Source organism: Macrobrachium nipponense, chromosome 1 (genome assembly GCF_015104395.2).
Source record: "Macrobrachium nipponense isolate FS-2020 chromosome 1, ASM1510439v2, whole genome shotgun sequence".
Taxonomy (NCBI): Eukaryota; Metazoa; Arthropoda; class Malacostraca; order Decapoda; family Palaemonidae; genus Macrobrachium; species Macrobrachium nipponense.
The window spans coordinates 162,019,289-162,041,849 of NC_087200.1; the positions used below are offsets into that span (position 1 = coordinate 162,019,289).

The window sequence follows — 22,561 nt, forward strand, 5'->3', positions numbered from 1 at the left end:
TGCGATTTTCTACAGGCATATATGAGCCAAAATGTTTATTTACGTAAAAAAGTCAAATATCATACTCATTTATTCACTATAACGTTTTCTTACAGTGCTATATTACATTGTCGTATGATAGCATTTCCCGATGGATATGGCAATGCTTAGAAGAGCCGTAGAATCCCGCAGACAGATTCAGTTGCCCACAAGAATTGAAAGGCGAAGCATACATAACTTAGTGCTCGTGATTTTTTCATAATTTTACGTAATTCTTTGTGGTATTGTTTATTATAAACTGTAACCATGCCTCGTAGAAAGCATCAGAGACCTCGTAGACAGCATCAGAGACAACGTAAATTACTGTCAGAGACAATGAAAATGGTACATGAAGAAACAAAGGTCCAAAGAATGGAGCCAGTTTTATTGGGGTTTAGGTGAATGAATAAATATACATGGTAACTTTCAAATGCGTTTTTCTCAAAACTTTGTTTTTCGGCTAAAAAGGTCCATTCAAACCCTTATAACTTTGCCAATTTTTAACCGATTTCAAAAATTTTGGGCTCAAATGATTTGTAGATAAATTTTGCATAATTATCATTATATACATTTTTGAATTTTTTTCAATATTCAGTATGAGCTTATGTTTTTGTTCAACTTTTGTCAAAATTTTTTTTTTTCAAAATTTGGTATAAGTATTAGGTCAAAATGCAAAAAGAAAAAGGTATTTTTTTGGAATTCTGTATAATGTTTTCTATAGAGTATACTTTCAGCTTTAAATTGATGTGTTTATTTTGAAAATTGGTTAAAAATTAAGAGAGCCTTAAGGTTTTAAAAAAGGCCAAAAATTTTTGGTTCTGAAAGGAGAAAAATATTAATTAAAAAAAAAACTAATAATCAGATCAGGCTGAAATATACTGGGGAACCTTTTCATAATGGTTTATATATGCTGTAAAAAAATGAAGTGGATAGCAGGAAAAAAAATTCTCCCTCCCCTATGGGGTGGAGGTGGTCCCCCTTGACCGAGTCTGCCAACAGTCGCCGGTTATCGGCGGGATCCTGATAAGCAAAAACCGCCATTAACCGAAACTCATTGATTTATGGCACTTATGGCATCGATAACAGGTTAATGGTGCCTCTGTTAGGTATGTTATGGTGCCATAACTATTATCGGCACCTTATGACTTTGGTAACTGAAACTTGGCTCATTATGGTGGCATAAATTGCTGATTTTATGGCGCTAGGCAAGCCCCATAAAAACGTATCGCCAAACCAAGTCTGCCATTAACCTGGAACTACATGTACAGAAGTTCATGCATGAAATCCGGACAATGATTTCTGAGGGAAATTTGTGGTTCTGCAATATGCTCAAGTGATCTCGGGAGCATTGAAATGCTCTAGGTTTTGGTTCCATTGTATAGGATACTATTTGAATTCTCTACATATCTGCAGCAAGTGTTGATGAGCCGCTGGAGCCTTATACTGATGGGGAAATCAGAAACATACCCTTGGCATAAAAGGGATTGTTTATTGTCGTTTCGTTGATAGTGCATCTGATTGAGAATGAGTTCAGTTTGATATTCAGGCTATCTGTGCACTTATTAAACAGGTATAGAGTATGCCTCCTTGCCAGAGCCTGTTAAGGAAGCCAAAGTTTTACACCAACATGTTACCCCATTTGACACGGAATTGCTGCGTGGAGAACCTGCAATATAAAATGCTAATTAGGTACAGAGGTGTGCCTCTTTTGGGCAGTTTGAGAAAGAGCTTCAGGTAGTTTACTGTCAAATGTTTATCTCACATCTACAAAGCATAGGAATACAGGAAAGGCTGGTGATACCTTGTTCAGCGATTCTTTCAGGATGTTTATGCAGTTGTTGGTTGAGTGGTTTGCTTTGCTTTAATTTTAACTGGTTGTCAGTAGTGTGTACAAAGGGGAGAAGTTCCACTAGGAGAACCAACTGAAGTATCTTTTGATGCACTTTAGTATTTGCAATTGAGTGGTAATTTCCAGGGTCAGCTGCATCCTTTAGCTTGCTTTTGATTAATGGTATTAACTCTCAGTGGACGAATATCCTTATAGGGGTGGCAGTAACTGATATTGTGGACGGATTAACTCATGGTGGGCATCAGTATTACGCACCGTTGATTTTGGGGAAATTGGGCATGATTGAGGTTCCATTACATTTATAGCCCATAATTTTGTACATGAAAACTTACCCAGCAGATATATACTTAGCTATAGACTCGGTCGTCCCGACAGAATTTCAAAACTCGCGGCACACGCGACAGGTAGGTCAGGTGATCCCCCATTCCCGCCGCTGGGTGGCGGGATCCGGAACCATTCCCGTTTTCTAAGACATAATTTCTCTGTCGGTTGAAAGGACAACACCTATTGTTCGTTCCTCCATCTTGGATTTCAACTCGTTTGCCGAGAATTTGGATTGGTTTTTGGTTTTTTGGTGACGTATTCTGTTTTTTCTCTGGCTTGGCATACGCTTATTGTGGACTGTTTTTCGACTTTGGTATTGACTACTCTTTCATGATGTCTGATGCTAAGGCTTCACCTATGTTTAGGGTTTGTAGTAGGGAAGGTTGTAAAGTTAGGCTACCGAAATCGTCGGTAGACCCTCATAATGTTTGCTCTAAATGTAGAGAGAATGAATGTTCTTTTAATAACTGTATTGAGTGCGAGAACCTAACAGAGCTTGAATGGAAGGAGTTTTCTTCTTACGTTAGGAAACTTGAAAGGGATAGAGTAAGGAAAGCTTCAGCTAGATCATCTAGTAGATCTTGTTCTCTAGAACAGGAAGTTCATAACTCTCCTATTACTAACGATTTTCCCTTAGCCACAGCTGCTTCTCCCCGTACTGAATCCAAAGATTCTTCCTCTGAAAGGGAAAATGTGAAAGCTTCTATCAAGAAACTCCAGGCTCAGTTACGAGCGTTAAATGAAGGTAAGAGTGGTGGTAGTGATTTGTGCAGTGTTCCCCAGTGCAGTGGAGGGGGCAGCTTCTGACCGGTTCCTCATTGCTCATAGGCCTAGACCTCTTCCAAACTCCCAGGACCAGGGGAGGAGGAATGTCGAAAGCCGCAGGGAGGATGCAGAACATCCCCAACGGTCAGGCGTCCCTTCGGCAGATCCTGTTGTTAAGTCCCAGGCTGCCTTGGATGGCCGCAGAAAAGGCATCCTAAGGGAGTGTTTTTCGGCCTCGGACTCTTCCTCTCCGAAAAGAGGATGGAGTTCGGCCTCTCAATCGCGCCCTTTGAAGAGAACCTGGAAGGCGCCAAAAGGAGACGCGGCTGATTCCAGCCCAGAGCGTTTTCCCGAGTATTGGCCCTCGGATCCTAAGAAGGCGAGACAGGAGGAGCCCTCTCTTCAGGATCCAACGAAGAAGTTCCTGATTATCCTGCAGGAGCAGTTATTCTCTTTAGTAGGCTCTTTCGCTAAGGATTCGACAAGGAGGAAAGATGTTTCGCTTCCTGTTAAGAGTTCCTCTAAGCGCCCCTCTACGTATAGGAGAGAGACCACACACTCTCCAAGGCGTTTATCACCTTCGTCGAGAGACTCTTCGGATAGGAGTTTTTCTCCTGACAGGCGATTCCTTTCGCCCTGTAGGCGCTCTTCTCCAAGAGATAAGCGCCCTCCTTTGGACAAGGCTTTGAATCCTGGCAGACAGGAAGCACGTAGCCTCTCCCCTTCTAGACGCCGTGAATCGAGCAGAAGTCTCGATCGGTTTAGGTTCAAAGAACCGGAAGAGAACCTAAACCAATTCAAGTATAAGGATCCTTTGGGACTACAGGACCAGGATTGGAAGGAGCCAGTCAGGCGCAAAGGAGCATTAGCCAAGAGAGCTCAGGACACCGACTTTGTCTCGATGGAAGAACTTTCAAGTGTCCTGGCTTGCTTGGACAGAGCAGTTATGGACGGCTCCGTAGAAGTTGCCTCGCTTTTTGGAACAGGAGTCCTAAAGAAGAGATCGGTCTTTAGCTCTTTTCTAGCAAGAGCCGTATCACCCTTACAAAGATCCTCTCTTCTTTTCGCCCCTTTGTCCTCTCATCTGTTCCCACAGGAGACAGTTAAGGAGTTTGCAAAATCTCTAACGGAGAAGGCAACTCAGGATCTCCTCACACACTCAGCTAAGAAGTTTAGGCCAGCCGTGCCTATTGAAAAAAGAGAGAGAACCTCTTTTGTACAGCCCTTTCGAGGTGCCTCCTCTTCTAGAACCCCTCTTAGAGGTCGCAGACCAGAACGAAGGAGTAGACCATCTAGAAGGTCCTTCGGGAAGTCTAGATGAACAGAGAGTCCTCCAGACAAAAGTAGGCGCCAGATTACTCCAGTTTGCAAAAGTCTGGGTGCAGAAGGGAGCGGATTCTTGGTCCCTCTCGATCCTGAAAAAAGGATACTTGATCCCCTTCAGGGAAAATCCTCCCTTGATGACAACTCCAAGGGAGTTGACTGCAAGATACTCGGATTCGGTCCGAAAACTAGCTATTTTGCAGGCAGTGGAACAGATGATTTCCAAAGAAGCGGTAGAACTGGTTCAAGATCTCCAGTCTCCAGGATTTTACAATCGGTTGTTCCTGGTACCGAAAGCATCGGGGGGATGGAGACCGGTGCTAGACGTCAGTGCCCTGAATTTCTTTGTTATGAAGAAGAAATTCTCAATGGAGACGTCTTCCTCTGTTCTGTCTGCTCTTCGTCCAGGGGACTGGATGGTGTCCCTGGACCTTCAAGATGCGTATTTCCATGTGCCAATTCATCCGGCATCACGGAAATACCTAAGATTCATGTTCCAAGGGAAAGTATTCCAGTTCCGAGCGATGTGTTTCGGACTTTCGACTGCACCTCAAGTCTTTACGGACATCATGAAGAATGTAGCTTATTGGCTACATCTAGAATGGATCAGGATCTCATTATATCTGGACGATTGGCTAATAAGAGCCCAATCGGAGAAACAATGTCTGGAGGACCTTTTCTTTACTCTGAAATTGACAAAGTCCCTGGGACTTTTAGTCAATCACGAGAAATCCATGCTGACTCCCCAGCAAAGCATTGTCTATCTGGGGATTCAGATGGATTCTCGGGATTTTCTAGCGTATCCTTCGCAGGAAAGGAGAGAACGCTGCTTGGAAAAGGTGGCAGTCTTCTTAAGGAAAGAACATTGTTCCGCGAGGGAATGGATGAGCTTACTGGGGACCCTCTCCTCGATGGAACAGTTAGTTTCCTTAGGAAGACTACACCTAAGTATCTGAAGGAGAAATGGGATTGGAAGTCCCAAGATCTGGGAAAAACCTTTCCGATCTCGAAGGGAATCAAGGAGAATCTCCTCTGGTGGTTAGATCCACAAAAACTAAGCAAGGGGATCTCCCTTCACTTACAGAACCCTCGCCTAGCGTTATTTTCAGACCCCTCAGATTCAGGGTGGGGAGCAACCCTAGGTTCGGAAGAAGTGTCAGGCACTTGGGAAGGAGAACAAGTGTCCTGGCACATAAACAAGAAAGAACTAACAGCCATTCATCTAGCTCTAGTTCATTTCGAGGAACAGGTCTCAGGTCTGGTGATTCACTCGGACAACACAACAGCCCTTGCATATATAAAGAAACAGGGGGGGACACATTCCTTTTCCCTGTACGAATCAGCAAAGGATCTGCTGATTTGGGCTCGGGAAAGGAAGATCTCTCTTCTCACAAGGTTTGTGCAGGGAGAGAGAAATGTCCGGGCGGATCTGTTGAGCAGGAAAGACCAAGTCCTACCCATGGAATGGACTCTCAATTCTCAGATTTGCCAACAACTGTGGCATCTGTGGGGAAGGTCCAATATAGACCTGTTTGCGACCAACAGGAATCACAGACTAGAAAACTATTGCTCCCCGATCTCGTATCCGCAAGCAGTAGCCATAGACAGCTTTCTGCTAGATTGGACAGGCCTAGACACATACGCCTTCCCTCCTTTCAAGATAGTAGGGGAAGTATTGAGGAAGTTCGCTTGCTCAGAGGGAACAAAAATGACCCTCATCGCTCCCTTTTTTCCAGCTCTCGATTGGTTCACAGAGGTGCTGGAGTGGGTAGTAGATTTTCCAAGATCGCTTCCACTGAGGAACGATCTTCTCAAACAGCCCCACTTCGACAGATTTCACAAGAACCTCCCCGCGCTAAGTCTGACCGCCTTCAGACTGTCGAAGGACTCGTCAGAGCAAGAGGTTTTTCGCGCGAAGTGGCGAAGGCTATTGCAAGAGCCAGAAGAGCTTCCACCTCTAGGGTGTATCAGTCGAAGTGGGAGTTGTTTAGAAGATGGTGTAAGAATAAGAAAATATCCTCTTCCAGTACCTCTGTAGCTGAAATCGCTGATTTTCTTCTCTATTTGAGAAAGGACTGTAACCTGGCAGTATCGACAGTAAAAGGTTACAGGAGTATGCTGGCCAGGTTACAGTCTTTCGACATAGAGGACTAGACCTTACTAATAATAAAGATCTCCATGACCTTATAAGGTCTTTCGAAACCACGAAAGACCAGATAATCAAGAAACCGAGTTGGAACTTGGATGTGGTCCTTAAGTTCCTAATGTCAGAAAAATTTGTACCGTCTCACACAGCTTCTTTTAGAGACTTAACTAGAAAGTCCTTATTTCTGTTTGCATTAGCAACAGCTAAGAGAATTAGCGAGTTGCAAGCCTTGGAAGGTAAAGTTGGTTTTAGGAAGGATTCAGCGGTGTGCACCTTTAAAACCACTGTTTCTAGCAAAAAAAACGAAATCCTCAAAACCTTGGCCAAGAAGCTTTGAGATAAAAGGACTCTCTTCACTAACAGGAAGAGAACTGGAGAGGACTTTGTGTCCAGTCAGGGCACTCAAGTTCTACTTGAAGAAAAAAGTGTTGCTGGGAGGTACAGAGGAAAGTCTTTGGTGCTCGGTAAAAGATCCGAAAAGATTGATTTCAAAGAATGCCCTTACGTTCTTCATAAAGGATGTAATAAAGGAAGCTCACCTTACTTGCAATGAAGAGCACCTCAAGATTCTCAGAGTAAGAGCACATGAAGTGAGAGCCATAGCTACGTCAATGGCATTTCACAAAACATGGTCTCTTCAGGCACTAATAGAGTCAACTTTTTGGAGATGTAATTCTGTGTTTGCCTCCAATTACCTAAGAGACGTAAAAATTTCTTACGAAAAGTGCTTTGCTCTGGGAGCGTATGTTTCGGCAAATTCAGTGCTGGGAGAAGGAGCTGAGGCTAATCCTTCTTAACTTGAATTTGTCTTTATTGGTGGTTGTTTTTATTGGTTGATTGTCAGAGGGAATAGGGGACCCTCTTGCAATTCATATGTTATAACAGTACTAACATGGTCAGGTGATCTGGATTGGCTTCAGTGCTCCTTGTGTTTACTTATAGAAACCTTAACTCTGTCATGTAAGAGGGCTAGTCCCCATTGATATGACAAAGGTCAAGGCTCTACCATGTAAGTGGGTCAGCCCCCATTGGTACGATCCAGAGTAGGCTCTGTCGCATAAGCGGGCTAGCCCCCATTGACACGATCCAAAGAGTTATTCAGCCATAGGTCCATACTTCGCTGGGACTCTTGAGGCAGGCAGACTTATTTGACAGTAATCATGAAGTCTTCAGCCCAATCAGGTAGGAACCATGGAGTATTATATCCAAGAACATATGTTGTTTTTTCCCTGTTTTTTAATGTATTTACTATAAGTATTATCATTATGTTTTAGCTGTCTCTTACCCTCCACCAAGGGTGCCAATCAGCTAAGTATATATCTGCTGGGTAAGTTTTCATGTGCAAAAATGATATTGTTAAGATACAATAAAGTTTTGTACATACTTACCTGGCAGATATATACGATTAATGGCCCACCCATCCTCCCCTCAGGAGACAGGTGGAAGAGAAATTATGTCTTAGAAAACGGGAATGGTTCCGGATCCCGCCACCCAGCGGCGGGAATGGGGGATCACCTGACCTACCTGTCGTGTGTGCCGCGAGTTTTGAAATTCTGTCGGGACGACCGAGTCTATAGCTAAGTATATATCTGCCAGGTAAGTATGTACAAAACTTTATTGTATCTTAACAATATCATTTTACTAATGGCAAGTTTTAGACTGGCTCAGATCAACTAAGTAGGTGGCTCATTAGTTAGTTGTGATCTTTACTTCAAGGCGGCATGTTTTGCTTCCTCCCATGACACCTTTTTATTTACTCATAAATATATCCAGGTTCCGAAGCGGCATGTGTTTCTCTTCCTCCTATGACATCTTTTTATTTGCTTATAAATATACCCAGGGGTTGTTCTTGGGTTCCTCTGTGCGCCAGAACGGAGATATTGTGGCAGGACCAAGCTAAGGGAGGGAAGGCATAGAGCTCAAGACCTGACTAATCTACAAGCATGGCATCTGTCGCCCAAGCCAGGAGATCTGGGGCTTGAGAGCAGAAGAGAGGAAGACAATTGTTTCTTGAGGTAGTTAACAAGTCTACAGAGGGCTTGCCCCACAAATTCCAAAGATCAGTGCAAATGATGTTGTCCAGAGTCCATTCGGTAGGAAGGACTTGCTTCCAATGGCTCAGCTCGTCTGCCAGGACATTTAATTTCCCTTGAATGAAGTGAGTGACTGTCACTTAATTCCAGTGGGCCCAAAAAAGAAGTTCCTTTCCAGTTTGGCAGACTGAGTCTTCCTGTTGCAGTTAGCTTTGAGGAAGAATTGGAGAACTCTCATGCCCAGTCTGCCCAATGTGACAAAGGTTTTGATTGATGACAGAGTCCTTAGAAGGCTCATCCATTGATGGGCCGAACATGACAAAAGATTAATACAGTATTATGATAATTATTTAAGGTAAATTTGATGTAGGATGTTACTTAAGGTATACATTTGTTATTTGAACTTTCAAGATATGCAGTTATAAGCATTTTTATCTCTCTCTCTCTCTCTCTCTCTCTCTCTCTCTCTCTCTCTACCAAAGAATTGATAGATATACAAATAGATACTTGTTCAGTCCTCTCTTTCGCTCTTCTCTGGAAAAGATATATGTATTTATGGGAGGGGAAGAAATGTTGCTTATAGAAGTTCATTTCAAACTTTTGAAATTGTAAGGAGTCTCTCTCTCTCTCTCTCTCTCTCTCTCTCTCTCTCTCTCTCTCTCTCTCTCTCTCTCTCTCTCTCTCTCTCTCTCTCTCTCTCTCTCTCTCTCTCATTAATATACTCTAAATAATTTATAAATAATTTCACTCTTGATGGTGGTCAAATAATGCTGTTACCATTCAGTGCTCTCTCTCTCTCTCTCTCTCTCTCTCTCTCTCTCTCTCTCTCTCTCTCTCTCTCTCTCTCTCTCTCTCTCTCTCTAGCCTTGGCTGTGTATATACAATTCTAATGGTAACATTTTTAAGATGACTGAAATTGTATTAATAATATCAATTCAATGGTATGTTTGATGTAGGATGATACTTTAAGTATACATTTGGTATTAGAACTTTCAAGGTAGGCAGATACAGTGGTACCTCGTTTGTTAAACATTTCTTATGTCGAAAGAAATTTTCAAGAAAATCTGAATAGTTTCTTGAACAAATGCTTGTACGTACTTTGAACTGACTGATAATCTAGTTTATACTTGTATAAACTAGATAATAAACTACTGGGTCTTACAAGTTACACTGTATTAAACCTCACGTGATCTGATGACGCATAGTGCGTCAATGAATTTTTTTCAGTAAGTGCTCAGATGACGCACCGGGTGCATCATATGTAAGTTATTTTTGGGAAAAATTCACAAAAAACATGAATTGTCAATCATAGAAAACGTAGTTGACACAATTGGATCGACAGATGATGAATCATGAAGAAAACGCAAACCCGACACCCCTAGCTTACTTAGCTACAATACAAAACGTCAACATAAGTAGGTTGGAAAATCTGAAAATTGCACTCCGTAAAAAATTAACATTTTTAATCAATTACAGCTCGTTAGCAATCACATTTATAAAAAAATTATTGCTTCCATGTGGAAGACCAAACATTTCTACACAATTTAGGTATAAAACAAACTACACAAACCTAATTACGTATTATATTTTTCATGATTATTTCCAAAATTTATCTATGATTTTTCTTAAAAGTTTCATGTTCATCACATCATTTTTATTATTTCTAAGCCTCATAAAGATGTTCTGATTGCTTTAGGAAATAATTCAATCATTTGTCGGCATAATAACACTAACCAGAACCGTACATTAGTTATAGTTCGGACGTACTGAATTTTACCAAAAAACTTTTCCATGCGTGCGTTCTTTTCGGCCCGGGGGAAAAGTCGTGTACCTTACACCATTAGAAAAGATGTATGAAATCATATGTACGTAAGTGAACGAGGGAGCTTGATATGTTGAAGAGAGAAGGAGAAGAGAGTTAAAATATTACTGTATGCATGTAAAAGCAATAATAATTCACTTAAAAAAGGGAATTTCCCAATGAATTTGATGTAATGATAAAATATGAAAACAATCGAATGCAATACAGAAAGAAAAAAAAAAAGTCTTAATTGAGCCAGTGTTCGGTGCGCAGAGTGAGATGGTGTAGTTGAACAATACTAGCAAAATAGTAAATGAAAGAACAAAGCTTTTCACAATAAAATTTAGCATAAACAATTAACAAAATCATTCGTTATTGTGGTGATACACAGATCTAACTTGAGGTAGAGGGAGGGGGCGTTTGTATTTTTGAGGAATAATGAATGAATGATTTTAGTTATCTTACGTCATGGTATGTATTGTTGAGGAGAGAAGAGACAGTAAAATCTTTACTATGATTTATGTACGTAAAACAGTACCAATTCACATAAAAAATAAAATGTTATTTCACAATGAATTTAACATAATGATTAAAACATGAAAACAATCAAATGCAATACAGTAAAAAAAAAAAAAAGAAAAAAACCTTGCTTGAGTAAGTGTTTGGTGCACTGAGTGAAAGAATAGAAAGAGAGGAGAGGAGAGGGAAGAAGGGCTCTGCTTCCCACTTGACTTATCAGCTGGCGTGGGATGATTATTCGCTCATTTCGTTTACTCACACTCGATCTGCCCAATCCCTTTTTATTTTTGTTATGGTAAAATACCTATCTAGTGGCAATACCTTTTTATAATTTTTTACAACTGTAAAAATAACTAAGCTCTGTAATAAACAAACGGGTGCTGCTTTCAGCTTCTGCATGCCTTCGATTGTTTGTTTAAACAGCTTTATTGTGAAAAGTTATTTTATCTCTTTCATTTTTGTGCATTCTTGACTTTTCACTTATTTGCAAAATCCTGATGTTTGTTTTAAAAGTCTGCCATTTGCCAACAGTAAGTTAATGTATTGTTGCATAATTAATCTCTTCCATGCACTTAAGAGCCAAGTGTAAACACACTGATTACTCTCTCTCTCTCAGACACACACACTATCGATTTCTTTGATTATCCTTGTGTCTAATAAGTGAATAAAATTGATTTTGTTATCAACCTTTGCATACTGCAACCAATTCGGTTTCCTCAAAGGGTTCCCGTCTCTCCTCCCTCCATCCCCCAGCCGGCCGGGTGCCATTTTCACCAAACTGTTCGTAAATCGTACACAGAAAAAATAAAATTGAGAAAATTTTACTTCATATAACGTATTGTTTCATTACTTTACATTCTTAATTTAACTTTTGAACACATTAATAATAGAAAAAATGTGGAAAGAGGGACTTTTTGGGTTGGTTGGAACAAATTATCCCAATTCCCTTTATTTCTTATGGGGATATTTGTTTCATATTTCAAAAAAATCGTACTTCCAGATGGGGGATATTTGTTTCATATTTAAAAAAAAATCATACTTCAAACAGCCTTCTGAAAGGATTAAGTTCGAAGTCTGAGGTACTACTGTATAAGCATGTTTAGAGGGGAGTTCTAACTATTTGTGGGGTCTGGTACTCATCCCATGCGAATAAGGGGGGAACACTACTATATTTCCTTGCCAATATTTTCTCCATAACAAATACAGGTGTTTTGCAAAAAATATTCAACTCTTGTTCTGCTTAATTAACGTCATTTGTAACATAAGCACTACAGTAATTTTTACTAACGTACAATGGCTGAAATGCAAAACGTAACTATGGTCATTTTTACTAATGTACAATGGCTGCAATGCAAGCAAAACATTATCAAATTCGGTTCGGTTGTTGTAGCAAAACAACTGTTATTGTTCAGTTGTTTATGGCTGTAGTGTTTAAGCAACGATTGTAACGTTACTAATGATACTTTTATCATTCTCTCTTGCTATTTTTAACTTAACTAGAAGATATGATAATTGAAGAGATGGAGGAAATGTTAGCAGTCTGAAAACTGTTAACTTTTTTTCTTCTTCTCTCTCTCTCCTACTCGGTCTCTCTCAAATTCGTCTATCTCCGCTCACTCTCTTTCTGCATCTCTCCTCTCTCTCTCTCGCTCTCTCGTATCTCTCTCCTCTCTTTCTTTCTAGCTTATACTAGGGCAAGATTTCAAGATTTACCAATAAGTTTATCAATTCTGACATTAAAAATTTTAGAACTATCATGCAGACCATAGTAAATGATTATTAGGCAAATGAAATTCCACATTTACGTTAAAGGGGTATTACATATTACGTCAAAATATCTGGCTGTGACACTGTCTAAGGCATCATTAACAAGTCTAGGGCACTGTAGACTTTTGAATTTCGGTTAGCAACGATTCTTGATTAGCGTTAGGCCCCCCAGGAACAGAACCCCTGTCGTTAACTGGTGGCTGCCTGTATTATACTTATTATTAAAAGAATTCTCTCCAGTAGATATTTGTCTCCACTTATGAAAGAATGACAAATACTAAAGAAGAGCTACTGGAAGATGCAGTAGCAGAGAAAGAGCAGTCACAAAGATGATCAGACTGTGCAGACTGAATGCAGATGATGTAGCATCACATTTAATTGCAATAATAGACAGAAAATATTTTGTAAAAACTTTGATTAAATAGTATGATTGTGTGGCTTTAAAGAGTAAATGAAATAATTTGATAGTGTTTAGATTAGTATATCAAAACTGTGACTTATGGTCTTCACCCAGTCATGTTTTTTTCTTTTCAGCAATATGTGTTGATGGAACATTTCATAAGTATGTGTTCAAAGCTGATGGCATCTGCAATAGAGAGTCATTCGATGTGTACCTGGATCTAGTTGCTGACGAAGAGTTTTAAAGCTTAGTATTTTTGTGTGAATTTTGTCGAGATCACTTGACAGTTAAGGATCCTCAGTCCTTTCAATTTTGATGAAAATTATTATTTATTCTCTGGCTCAGAGGGTGGTTATTGTGATATACATTTAGCTGTTTTATGGTCTTTTGCAGTTTCATTACCAAATTTTATTTTTATCAGTAGTAGTATCCTGTTTGTACACAAGAGTCTTTTTGTAGAGGATAAATTCTGTTTGAAATGCAGGCAACTAAAAACAACTGAGTAAGAGTAACATTAGTGAGATTAAAAATGTGATAGCTATTATTTGTGCATTGATTACATTAATTGACTTGAAACCTTTTTATTTTAAACTGTCCCACAAATGTTTGTGGAATGCATGATGTTAACCAATGATATCTGAATATTGAGAGAAGAAAATATATATAAGTTTCATGAGTTTTCATAATGTTTTATTTTTTATTGGTAATACCTACCTTGGTAAGCTTTAATTTAAGTCTTAGGTATATCATTGTACTTTTTGTTGGTTCTTTAGTCATCAGAGATTTATTTCATGAAATGTAAAAAAAATGTAATATTTTTAATGATTGCTTTATGTTTTGCATATTGTACTTTTTACTTTGTATTTATCAGTGTTCAGGATAATTGATAAATGTGAATTTAAGGAAAATACATTATCTTTTCAGATGGTTATGGTTTTGATTTTCATCATTATTAACTTTCATTTGGTGCAAAACAAATTTGGAAGTGTTTTGAGTTTGGAATCTTATTTTCATGTTGCAGAAAAATACTACTTTACTAATATGGGTATTGTGTTTTGATAAAAAAAAAAAAAGGTAAGTAGCAAATTGTATTATTCTTAATTCACCAGAAAATATTTGTTGTTTGTACTAAAGAACCCATCCCATAAGTGCTTTATTTTAGTCTTTGAGAATACACATTAGAAGCATTTCCCTGTACGGAGTCATTAAATTCAATATTGCTGTGAAGTTTATAGTAGTTGATTATCATATATAACTTACAGGTATTCTCCTACTTATGATTGGGTTAGGTTCCAAAAAACCATTGTTTGTAGGAAAAATCATATCTCTAATATAGCCTAGCCTTACACTAGGGTAATCAGTACCATCTTTACATATAGGTAGCCTATCCTACACTACACAGTATACTTTATACATATACTATGGCATAGTAATTATTAATTTCAGCTAATTCTCTAGGTTCAATGCATATTGGCTTATGACAATTCAGTACAAAGATAAATTGAATTTGAATAACATTAACAAGTTAGCCTAGTGTATATGATGATGATGATACCATGGTATATTGTATACATACAAATACAGTAGCCTAGCCTACAGTATACTGTATACTACATATATGATATATAGTAATTTATTAATACAAGCCAATTCTGGAGGTTCAGTACATTCTGACTATGATATATCAGTAGGAAAGAAAACTGGATATGAAACAGGAATCAGATTCGAACTGACATCAGTATAATTGATCGAAATCAGGTTCCTGATGCCTACGTATAATTATGAAATAAAAACAACAAATATGCAACTTTTCCGTGAATCTTTTAAAAATTATACATTGCTATATCCTATAATGTATGTATTCTCATATTATTGTATCATAAAATACTAACGAAGCGGTCAATGTTTTGATTTGGAAATTCGCTGATGGTGAATAAGAGTTTATTTCACTGTATTTAACTCAATTCGGAGTGAATTATTTTGCTTCTAGTTAGCATAAAAGAATATCTAGATACTTTACTTATATGAGACAAGTTCATTTTTCGTTATAGGACGTATTTGTAAGTCAAAATATGAATTCAATATGTCTCGGGAACTAAATAATTTTTTTCGTTAACAAATTGCGTTGTGGGGTTGTTTATTATGTAAGAAAAATGATGTGATTCCGTTTGTTATTTTCACTTGATTTCATTGTAGTATGAGCTTCACTATTACATATTTATCTTTTATCTGCATGAAAACAACAGTAAAATGTGTTATTTCAAGACCTGAAGTTCTGATTAAAATTATTCTCACTCAATTTTTTCTTCAGTTGTGTTAGATGGCATAAGTTTACAGGAGTTTTATCTTTGTTGCTGATGCACGATAATAGTCATTAGCAGCTCAAAAAGTGTTCTAAGCTTCAACTACAACTTGGTTTGAATTTAATAGTATGTTTCCTTGCTGATCTTTGATCTATATTAAACAGATTCATTACCAAAAAATATATCAGTCCTATTCTACATAACGTCATTTATACCAAAACTACGGCAATTGTTTACTATCGTACGATGGTTGAAATACAAGCCAAATGGATGTTGTTATCCAACTCGGTTGTACTTAACAAAACGTCTTTTTTCATTTGGTTGTTCATGGCTGTACATATTTACGCAACAAGTGTAACGTTGAAACAATACTTTCATCATTCTCTTTTGCAATTTTTTTTAACTTAACTAAAAGATGGGATAAAATTAGGCTATTTTAATTTGGTCTTTCTCACTCCCTGATTGTACACTACTGCATGCACCCGTTAAGAGTGAAATTTAAAAATATTTTCAAAATAGTCTAATCAGTATTAATTGCTAAGCCCATTCTAAAATTGGATTATTGTAAGACAAATTATCATAACTTGAACAATACCTGTATGTGTCATCGAAAATGCAGAGTGAAAAAGTATAACATGAATTTGATACATCCTAAAATTATTAAGTAACATTTCAGTTGTTTTATGAAAGCATCATTAGAACACCATTATACATTCAACAACCAAGAAAAAAAAAGTCAAGGGTGTATGCCCTATTTGTGGGGTTCATGCTATATAACAGTGTTAATCCATTTTATGGTTAGAGAACATGCTTATAAAAAACTTTATTTTATGTTAAGTTGTTCATACACGAAACAAACCTTCGGTCTTAACAAGAGGATAAACTTCCAGCACCAGCTGGGAACTGGTTAAAAAAGCAATAAAAGATTATAAAGCAAGGAATCTGTGGCATATGGCAACTCATGTGTATACGAGGTTGAAGCTGGTCACCGACTAGGCTTGGAACCTTGTGACACGCCAGTCTTTCTTTGACCTCCTTGGAGAGTGGTTACTTGCTTTTGCGCTCTCTTTCCCAAGTCGGTTTCTTTGTTAGCCCATGATTTATTTGTCCTTTGCTTTCAGTGTATGTGTGTGTGCCTGGTTGTCTTTTATCATGGATTCCACCAGAGTTCTAGGCCTCATCAACACTTGTGTCCTGGGTGTTCCAGGATTTCCATGTTCGAGGTTTTTGGCTTCTTTCATGACTGACCCCATACCACTTGCAGTAGGTGCTTTTCCAATTTTTGTACTATCACTAACCCTCGCCTGGAATGTCGTTCCTGGTATGTCGCAGTGGAAGGGTTACTTATTTCAGAATTTTTCCCTCTGCTACTTTTGACACCCCCTGTGTCCTTCCTTTTCTTCCATTGATTTGTCTTTGGAAGTATCGGGAGTTGGACAGGATGGTTTTGTGTATAACATTGCCCCCTCTCATGGGAGGTAATCTCCCTCCCGGGAGAGAGAAGGCTACTCCATCTTCTTCCTTTGTTTCAGATACAGAATCACACAAGATGGTGGCTGTTTGGGCATCCCTAGGCTTATGGGGTCCCCCCTCCTTCAATGGCCTATTGTCACATTTCATGTCTGCTCGCCAACCTCCTCCAGTCATCGTCCCCCCCTCCTAGGTCTCCACTACTTTGGCTCTCATGTGCTGCCGCCCAGCAGGATGCCATCGACAACTATGATGCATCCTGGGTCGCTGCTTATCTCGCTGCCATGTGAGGTTATTGACTCAAGCCGTCATTCTGAATGACATGATGTCACTCCCAGCATGCTCTCTGCCCATGATGTCAGCTGTAGTGTCGTCTCTCCCACCCTCTGTTAACGTCACGTCATTTCCAGCTTTGTCTATGGCATCATTGCAGTTGGCCGCAGACTCATTGGAGACGTTCCTTCAAGTGAGGTATGTATCCTGTACTTTCTAGCATGAAGCATTGTCAGATGGAGTATTCAGGACTTTGTTGCTTCGTCTTCTGAGAGTAAGAGGGGTGTTTTGCCATCTTCCCAGCACGGACATGCCTTCCCCCTGCAGGTACATGGTCGTGTTATAGTTCACGATGGCTTTCCCTCTCCTCAGTCTTCTCAGCCTATTCAAGTTTGCCGCAAGGATTATAAGGCTCTGATTAAGAGGTCGAAGGTGCCTATGTTCAGGTCACTGATCCTGCACATTCTAGGAGTTCTCCTCTCCCAGAGATTGTTACTACTCCTCCTGTTCTGCCTCCCAACGAATATGTTCATAGTGACAGTCGTGAGGCTGTTGATGGTCACGAATGTGAGACTGTTGATGGTCGCGAATGTGAGGCTGTTGATGGTTGTGGAAGTAAGGTTGTTGACAGTTGCGGACATGTCTCTCAGCCCAGTAGGGCTTCTTCGCCGCTGCATGATGGGAAGGCCAGCCTTTCTCTTGCGTCCAAGAAGCCTAGGCTTTTTGGTTCTCGTTCTGCAAGGAGTTCTAGCTTGCATCATTTGCCTTCCAGGATTGGGGCCTTGATTCTTCTCGTTGTGGCCGATCTTTTTCTCCAGGATGTACTTTTGTTTGTCGGTTTTCATTCCACAACTGGGTACGTACGTGTTTTGTCCCACAGCCGTATATATGATTCATTGCTCGACTATGGACCTGAGCTCTCTTTCACAGGATCTTCCGTCGTTGGAAGGCTTAGTCCTGCCGGTGGAAGGGTTGACGACCAGATTCCAAAGGAAGTTTCTTCAATGACCATAGGGAAGGATGAGGATCCTTCTCAGCCATCTACTTTGCATCTCGTTCTCCATTGCCAGACCCAGAGGAGGGGGGAGTATCAAGAGTTTGTCTTCTTTTTTGGAGGTCATTGATCTCATTTGTCCATTCCATAATCTTTGGGGAGGACACAGACTCAGTCTTCTATGACCCCTACAGGCTTAGAGGCCTTACTTGGTCCAAGGCATGATGCTAGAGCTTTGTTTGAGCTCCCTTGTTCTGGGCATACACAATCAATTTTGCAGCATATTAATGCTTTGGTCTCAGGTCAGGATGGCTCCCTGCGCTCTAATAGGTCATCTAAGCTTCTTCCACCTCCTCTCATGCAGCATAGGTACTCGACTAACATAGTTCAACCGATGTCTCGACACCTTAATTCAGGTGAGATCCGTTTAAAGCCTGGCTTGACCCTGGATCAGGTAAGGGCTGAGGGCCCTTCATTGACTTCTCAAGAACCCTCTACTCTGGTGTCTACTGCTTCTTCTGACTTTCAGACTGTCATGGCTGGACTTGTGGTCTACTGCAGTGGCCAGGATAGCGTCGTGTCACTCGGATGGAGGTTCTGTTAGTTCACCATCTTTTATCAGGTTGCTGCAGTCTGAGCCCTAAGGCAATCTCTTACCTGGGCCACCTCAGTGCTAATTTGTGGGCCAACCTGCTCCTGATTAGGAGGGATGTGGCCTTGTCGAAGGTGGCAAGTTCAGTGGATTCTGAATCCTTGTTGTCTCTTAGTCATTAGTGGGGACCTCCTGGAATTGCTGTTGTTTCTCTTTCCAAGAACCTCTTGGAATTGCAGCTTCTCTTTCCAAGAACGCAGTTAGAAGATGCGATAGACCAATGGCGTGCTGATACCAAGGATATGTTGTTCAGCAGGTGTCGGCCTCCCTCCATCTCAGGCCGTAACATCATTACCATGCAAGTCTCTGTCATCTGCTCTGCGTCCCTCAGAGACGTTCTTTCAGGCAATGTTTGATAAACTGGACTCTGTTCTTCGTGAGAGATATGCAGTTCCCCCTACAAAGAGATGTCATAGAAGGAGAGAGCCTTCCACTCCATCTCCTCCTGCTCATACAAGAATCAGACGGAGGATTAAGGACTTTGTTGTTTCTTCTTCCAAGAATGAGAGGAATGTTTCGCTGTCTTCTCTACACAGACGTCTCTCTCCACTGCATGTGCACACATCTCCGCAGCCTACTAGAGTTTGGCATAAGGATGATAGAGCCCAGATCAGGATTTTGAAGTTGCCTTCCACTCAGATGTCTCCTGCACCTTCTGGGATTTCTCATAACGAACATGTAGGTGACGATGAGTCGAGGACGTGAGACTTTTGGGTCTGTCATCTTGCATATCAGCCTTCTTTTCCCAAGACTTTCTAAGTCTCCTTCCCCTAAGAGTTCCTGGTATCATCGTTCTGTGTCCAGAGATGTTGACCTTTGAGGTCAGTCTCCTCCCTCAAGATGTTCTCGGGCTTGTGGTCCTTATCCTGCAACCGTGTTCGTGATTCGTTACACGACTGTGAACAAGTGCATTCACGTGGCCGTGTATGTGAATCATCTCATGAGTGTGTACTTGAGCCTTTGCACAAATGTGTAAGTGGTACATCACATGTTCATGCTCATAGTTTTCCTAAAGACAATGTTCGTGATGCATCTCCTGACTATGTGTAGGACCTCCCGGGAGAATGAGAAGAAGAATGCATAGGCTTCTTGGTCACAGAAGAAAGGCAGTCTCTTCCATCATGCAGGGATGAGACGACAGACTCGCATCCATGACCAACAACCTCACGTCCTTCACTAGAAACACATCCATGGGGAGGATGAATAGGCGAAGAAGCTGTAGTCTCTGGAAGAGGAGAAAATCTATAAGGCTATGGATCAGCAACCTGAGAGGAGACCACCTTTGACTTTTTAATTGAAGCCTTGTCATCCTTACAATGAACTTGAACAGGCTGAGGCAATGAAGAACTAGTGAGAGGACTCTGAGCAGAAGGAAGATCATCACTTACTGGCACATGTCCACGTACGTGTAGAGGAGACTCTCATCCATGTTGGGAAGACAATAATACATCTCTTCCACTCCCAGGAGATGAAGCAACAAAGTCCTGAATCCTCCAACATCTAACTCTTAGAGCAAGGAGGAGGAGGAGAGGGCGAGGGAGATGAAAGAGAAGAAGCAGATGTTGATCTGCGACACTTCCTGCTTGACACTCCACGATACCTCTTCTGAAAAAACAAGAGTTCAACCTGTCAACCATAGCCTGAAAGAACGCTTCCATAGGGTTGGCAACTTTCTGGGATAACGTCATGGACGAAGCTGGAAGTGGCGTCACAGTAACAGGAGGGGTAAATGGTACCAAAGCTGACATAACAGGCAGAGAGGCTGCTGAGAGGGACGTCAAGGCATGTGGACTGACAGCCCCAATTGATGGCCACACTGATGATGAGATAAAGGGCAACCCAGATTGAGGCATAGTTACGGAGAGGGGACTGCTGGGAGAGACGAAGATGGAAGGAGAGCAGACATGAAATGGGACAACAGGCCTCTTCCTTAGGAGGGGTCTCCCCACAGCCACAGGCCCAGGGAAGCCCATACAGCCGCCAAATTGTGCAAATCTGAATCTGGAATAGAGGATCAAAAGTTGCTGCCTCCTCTGTCCTAGGAGGAAATTGCCTCCCAAAAGAGATTGGGCAGCATTAACCACAATATCACCCCGAGCAATTCCCGATACTTACTGAGACAAATCAATGGAAGAAAAGGAAGGAGACAGGGCATCGACAGAGGGTTAAGCGGAGGGAAAGATTCTGGAAGAAGGGGAAGCAGAATTGCCCACTCGACAAGGCGTGAATCCTTCCCAAGAAGGACTAGTAGGTACCCTACAATGCTCCCTCTTCTTGTAGAAATTCTTCCATTGTGTAACAGACCAGAAACAACATCCTTGGCATGGGCTGGTATTATTACAGAAATTAGCATGACACCTACTGCAAGATGTATGAGGATCAGTGAAGGAGGGAGCCAAAAACTGTGAACATGGGAATCCTTGAAGGTCCAGACACATGCGTTGACGGGGCCACGACTTCTTGGAGGGATCCATGGTAACACTCAAGCAGCCACAAAAACTCAAAACCCAAAAAAGCAGAAAGGAATCATGGACTAAGTAAAGAACCGGCTTGGGAAGGAGAGCAAAAGCAAAAATCCACTCTCCAAGGCGTTCACAAGGTATCTGGAGGAAGAGGTAGCGTCATTCCCACAAACCAAAATATGATTTTTACTTGTTTGTTTTAAGTTTTGCTATAATAAAGATAGCTTTGTAAGCTTAAAGGAAAGTTTAGATATTTTGTTGCACACCTAATACCGATACTGACAATGATAAAAAAATAAAAAGCAATACAAAACATGCTGTAATTGAAAGCTTCTTCTTTGTCCTGACTGGCTAGCTATGAGTGATGTCACTAAGCTCCTCCCCATTTATACCATGCTCGTTGTCTTTCATAGTCAAAGCGGGAAGGCGGCCTTTTCAACTGTGTGGACATTTTAACAGCTAAATTATGGTCTTTTGTGCCCATAAATCAGAAAATCATAAGGAAATTTGTACAGCCAGCAACAAAACTGGCATCACCCCGCCAAGCCAGGCTCAGAAAGATCATGCCCTTCTTGCCTTGAAGATGACCCATGTTCAAACCACCAGTACATAGTTAAAATGGTTTGAATGGGAGGAGGAGGGAAATTACAGTAGTCAGACAAAGAAATGCATTAATGAATGAAATACATATAAACAATGAGAGAGAGAGAGAGCTATCATTCCTGTTTAGTTATTAATCTGATGGATGTATTTGAGACCTTCTGCTTTAACAAATGTTATATATTTTTTGGAAAATAATTATTGTGAAATCTTATCACATTGTAATGTTTTAAATGGTTATATTTTTTATATAAAAAAGCTTTAAATATTGTTAGAACTGACTATTCATAATAATATTATTCAGACAGAAATATCCTTCTTTTTTATCGTCCTATAACCAGCTCGATCAGTCTCTCTTTCTCTCTCCAGTTGTTGTTCTGTCCTCCGTCTTATATCACCTGGATCCACTATTTGAATAACGATAAACATTTGATATGTTATTTGAATGTGGTCAAGGAACGCAAAACCATAAATGGCTACTTTATTAACTTGTGCCTAGCTGCATCTATTTTAGCTCTAGATTGACTGGACTTTAATTACCTGTATTACCAATAATATACAAATCTGGTCACAAAGATGTTACACACCAGGTTTTGTAGCCGTGGGTTGTATGAGTTACCAAAGCATAAATTTTGCAAGAGTATTATTTTACTAATTAATCTATGCTAAGAACACATTAATGGATATGCTAATCTGGTACTACAGAATTTGTATTTATGGCATAACAACTTTAGTTGAGTTACCAGTATTTGAGAGATGGGCCACTTGGTTATTTGCTATATTTCTTATATGATATTTATTATATTGTTTCCGAAACCCTTGGTGAAAATAAATTATGTAAAATTAAATGCATTGATGTGTG

The 22,561-nt window shown here is 40.2% G+C and overlaps 1 protein-coding gene across 1 annotated transcript in view; it reads left to right on the top strand.

Annotated features, from left to right (window-relative positions):
* The window catches only part of LOC135219793 (WD repeat domain phosphoinositide-interacting protein 4-like), a 169,176-nt gene extending 155,304 nt beyond the window's left edge, over positions 1 to 13,872 (top strand). Inside the window, exon 8 of the mRNA XM_064256865.1 lies at positions 13,080 to 13,872. Within this exon, the coding sequence (XP_064112935.1) occupies positions 13,080 to 13,189 (110 nt within the window). The 3' untranslated portion in view covers positions 13,190 to 13,872. The remainder of the gene's footprint in view (positions 1 to 13,079) is intronic.
* The last annotated feature ends 8,689 nt before the right edge of the window (positions 13,873 to 22,561 follow it).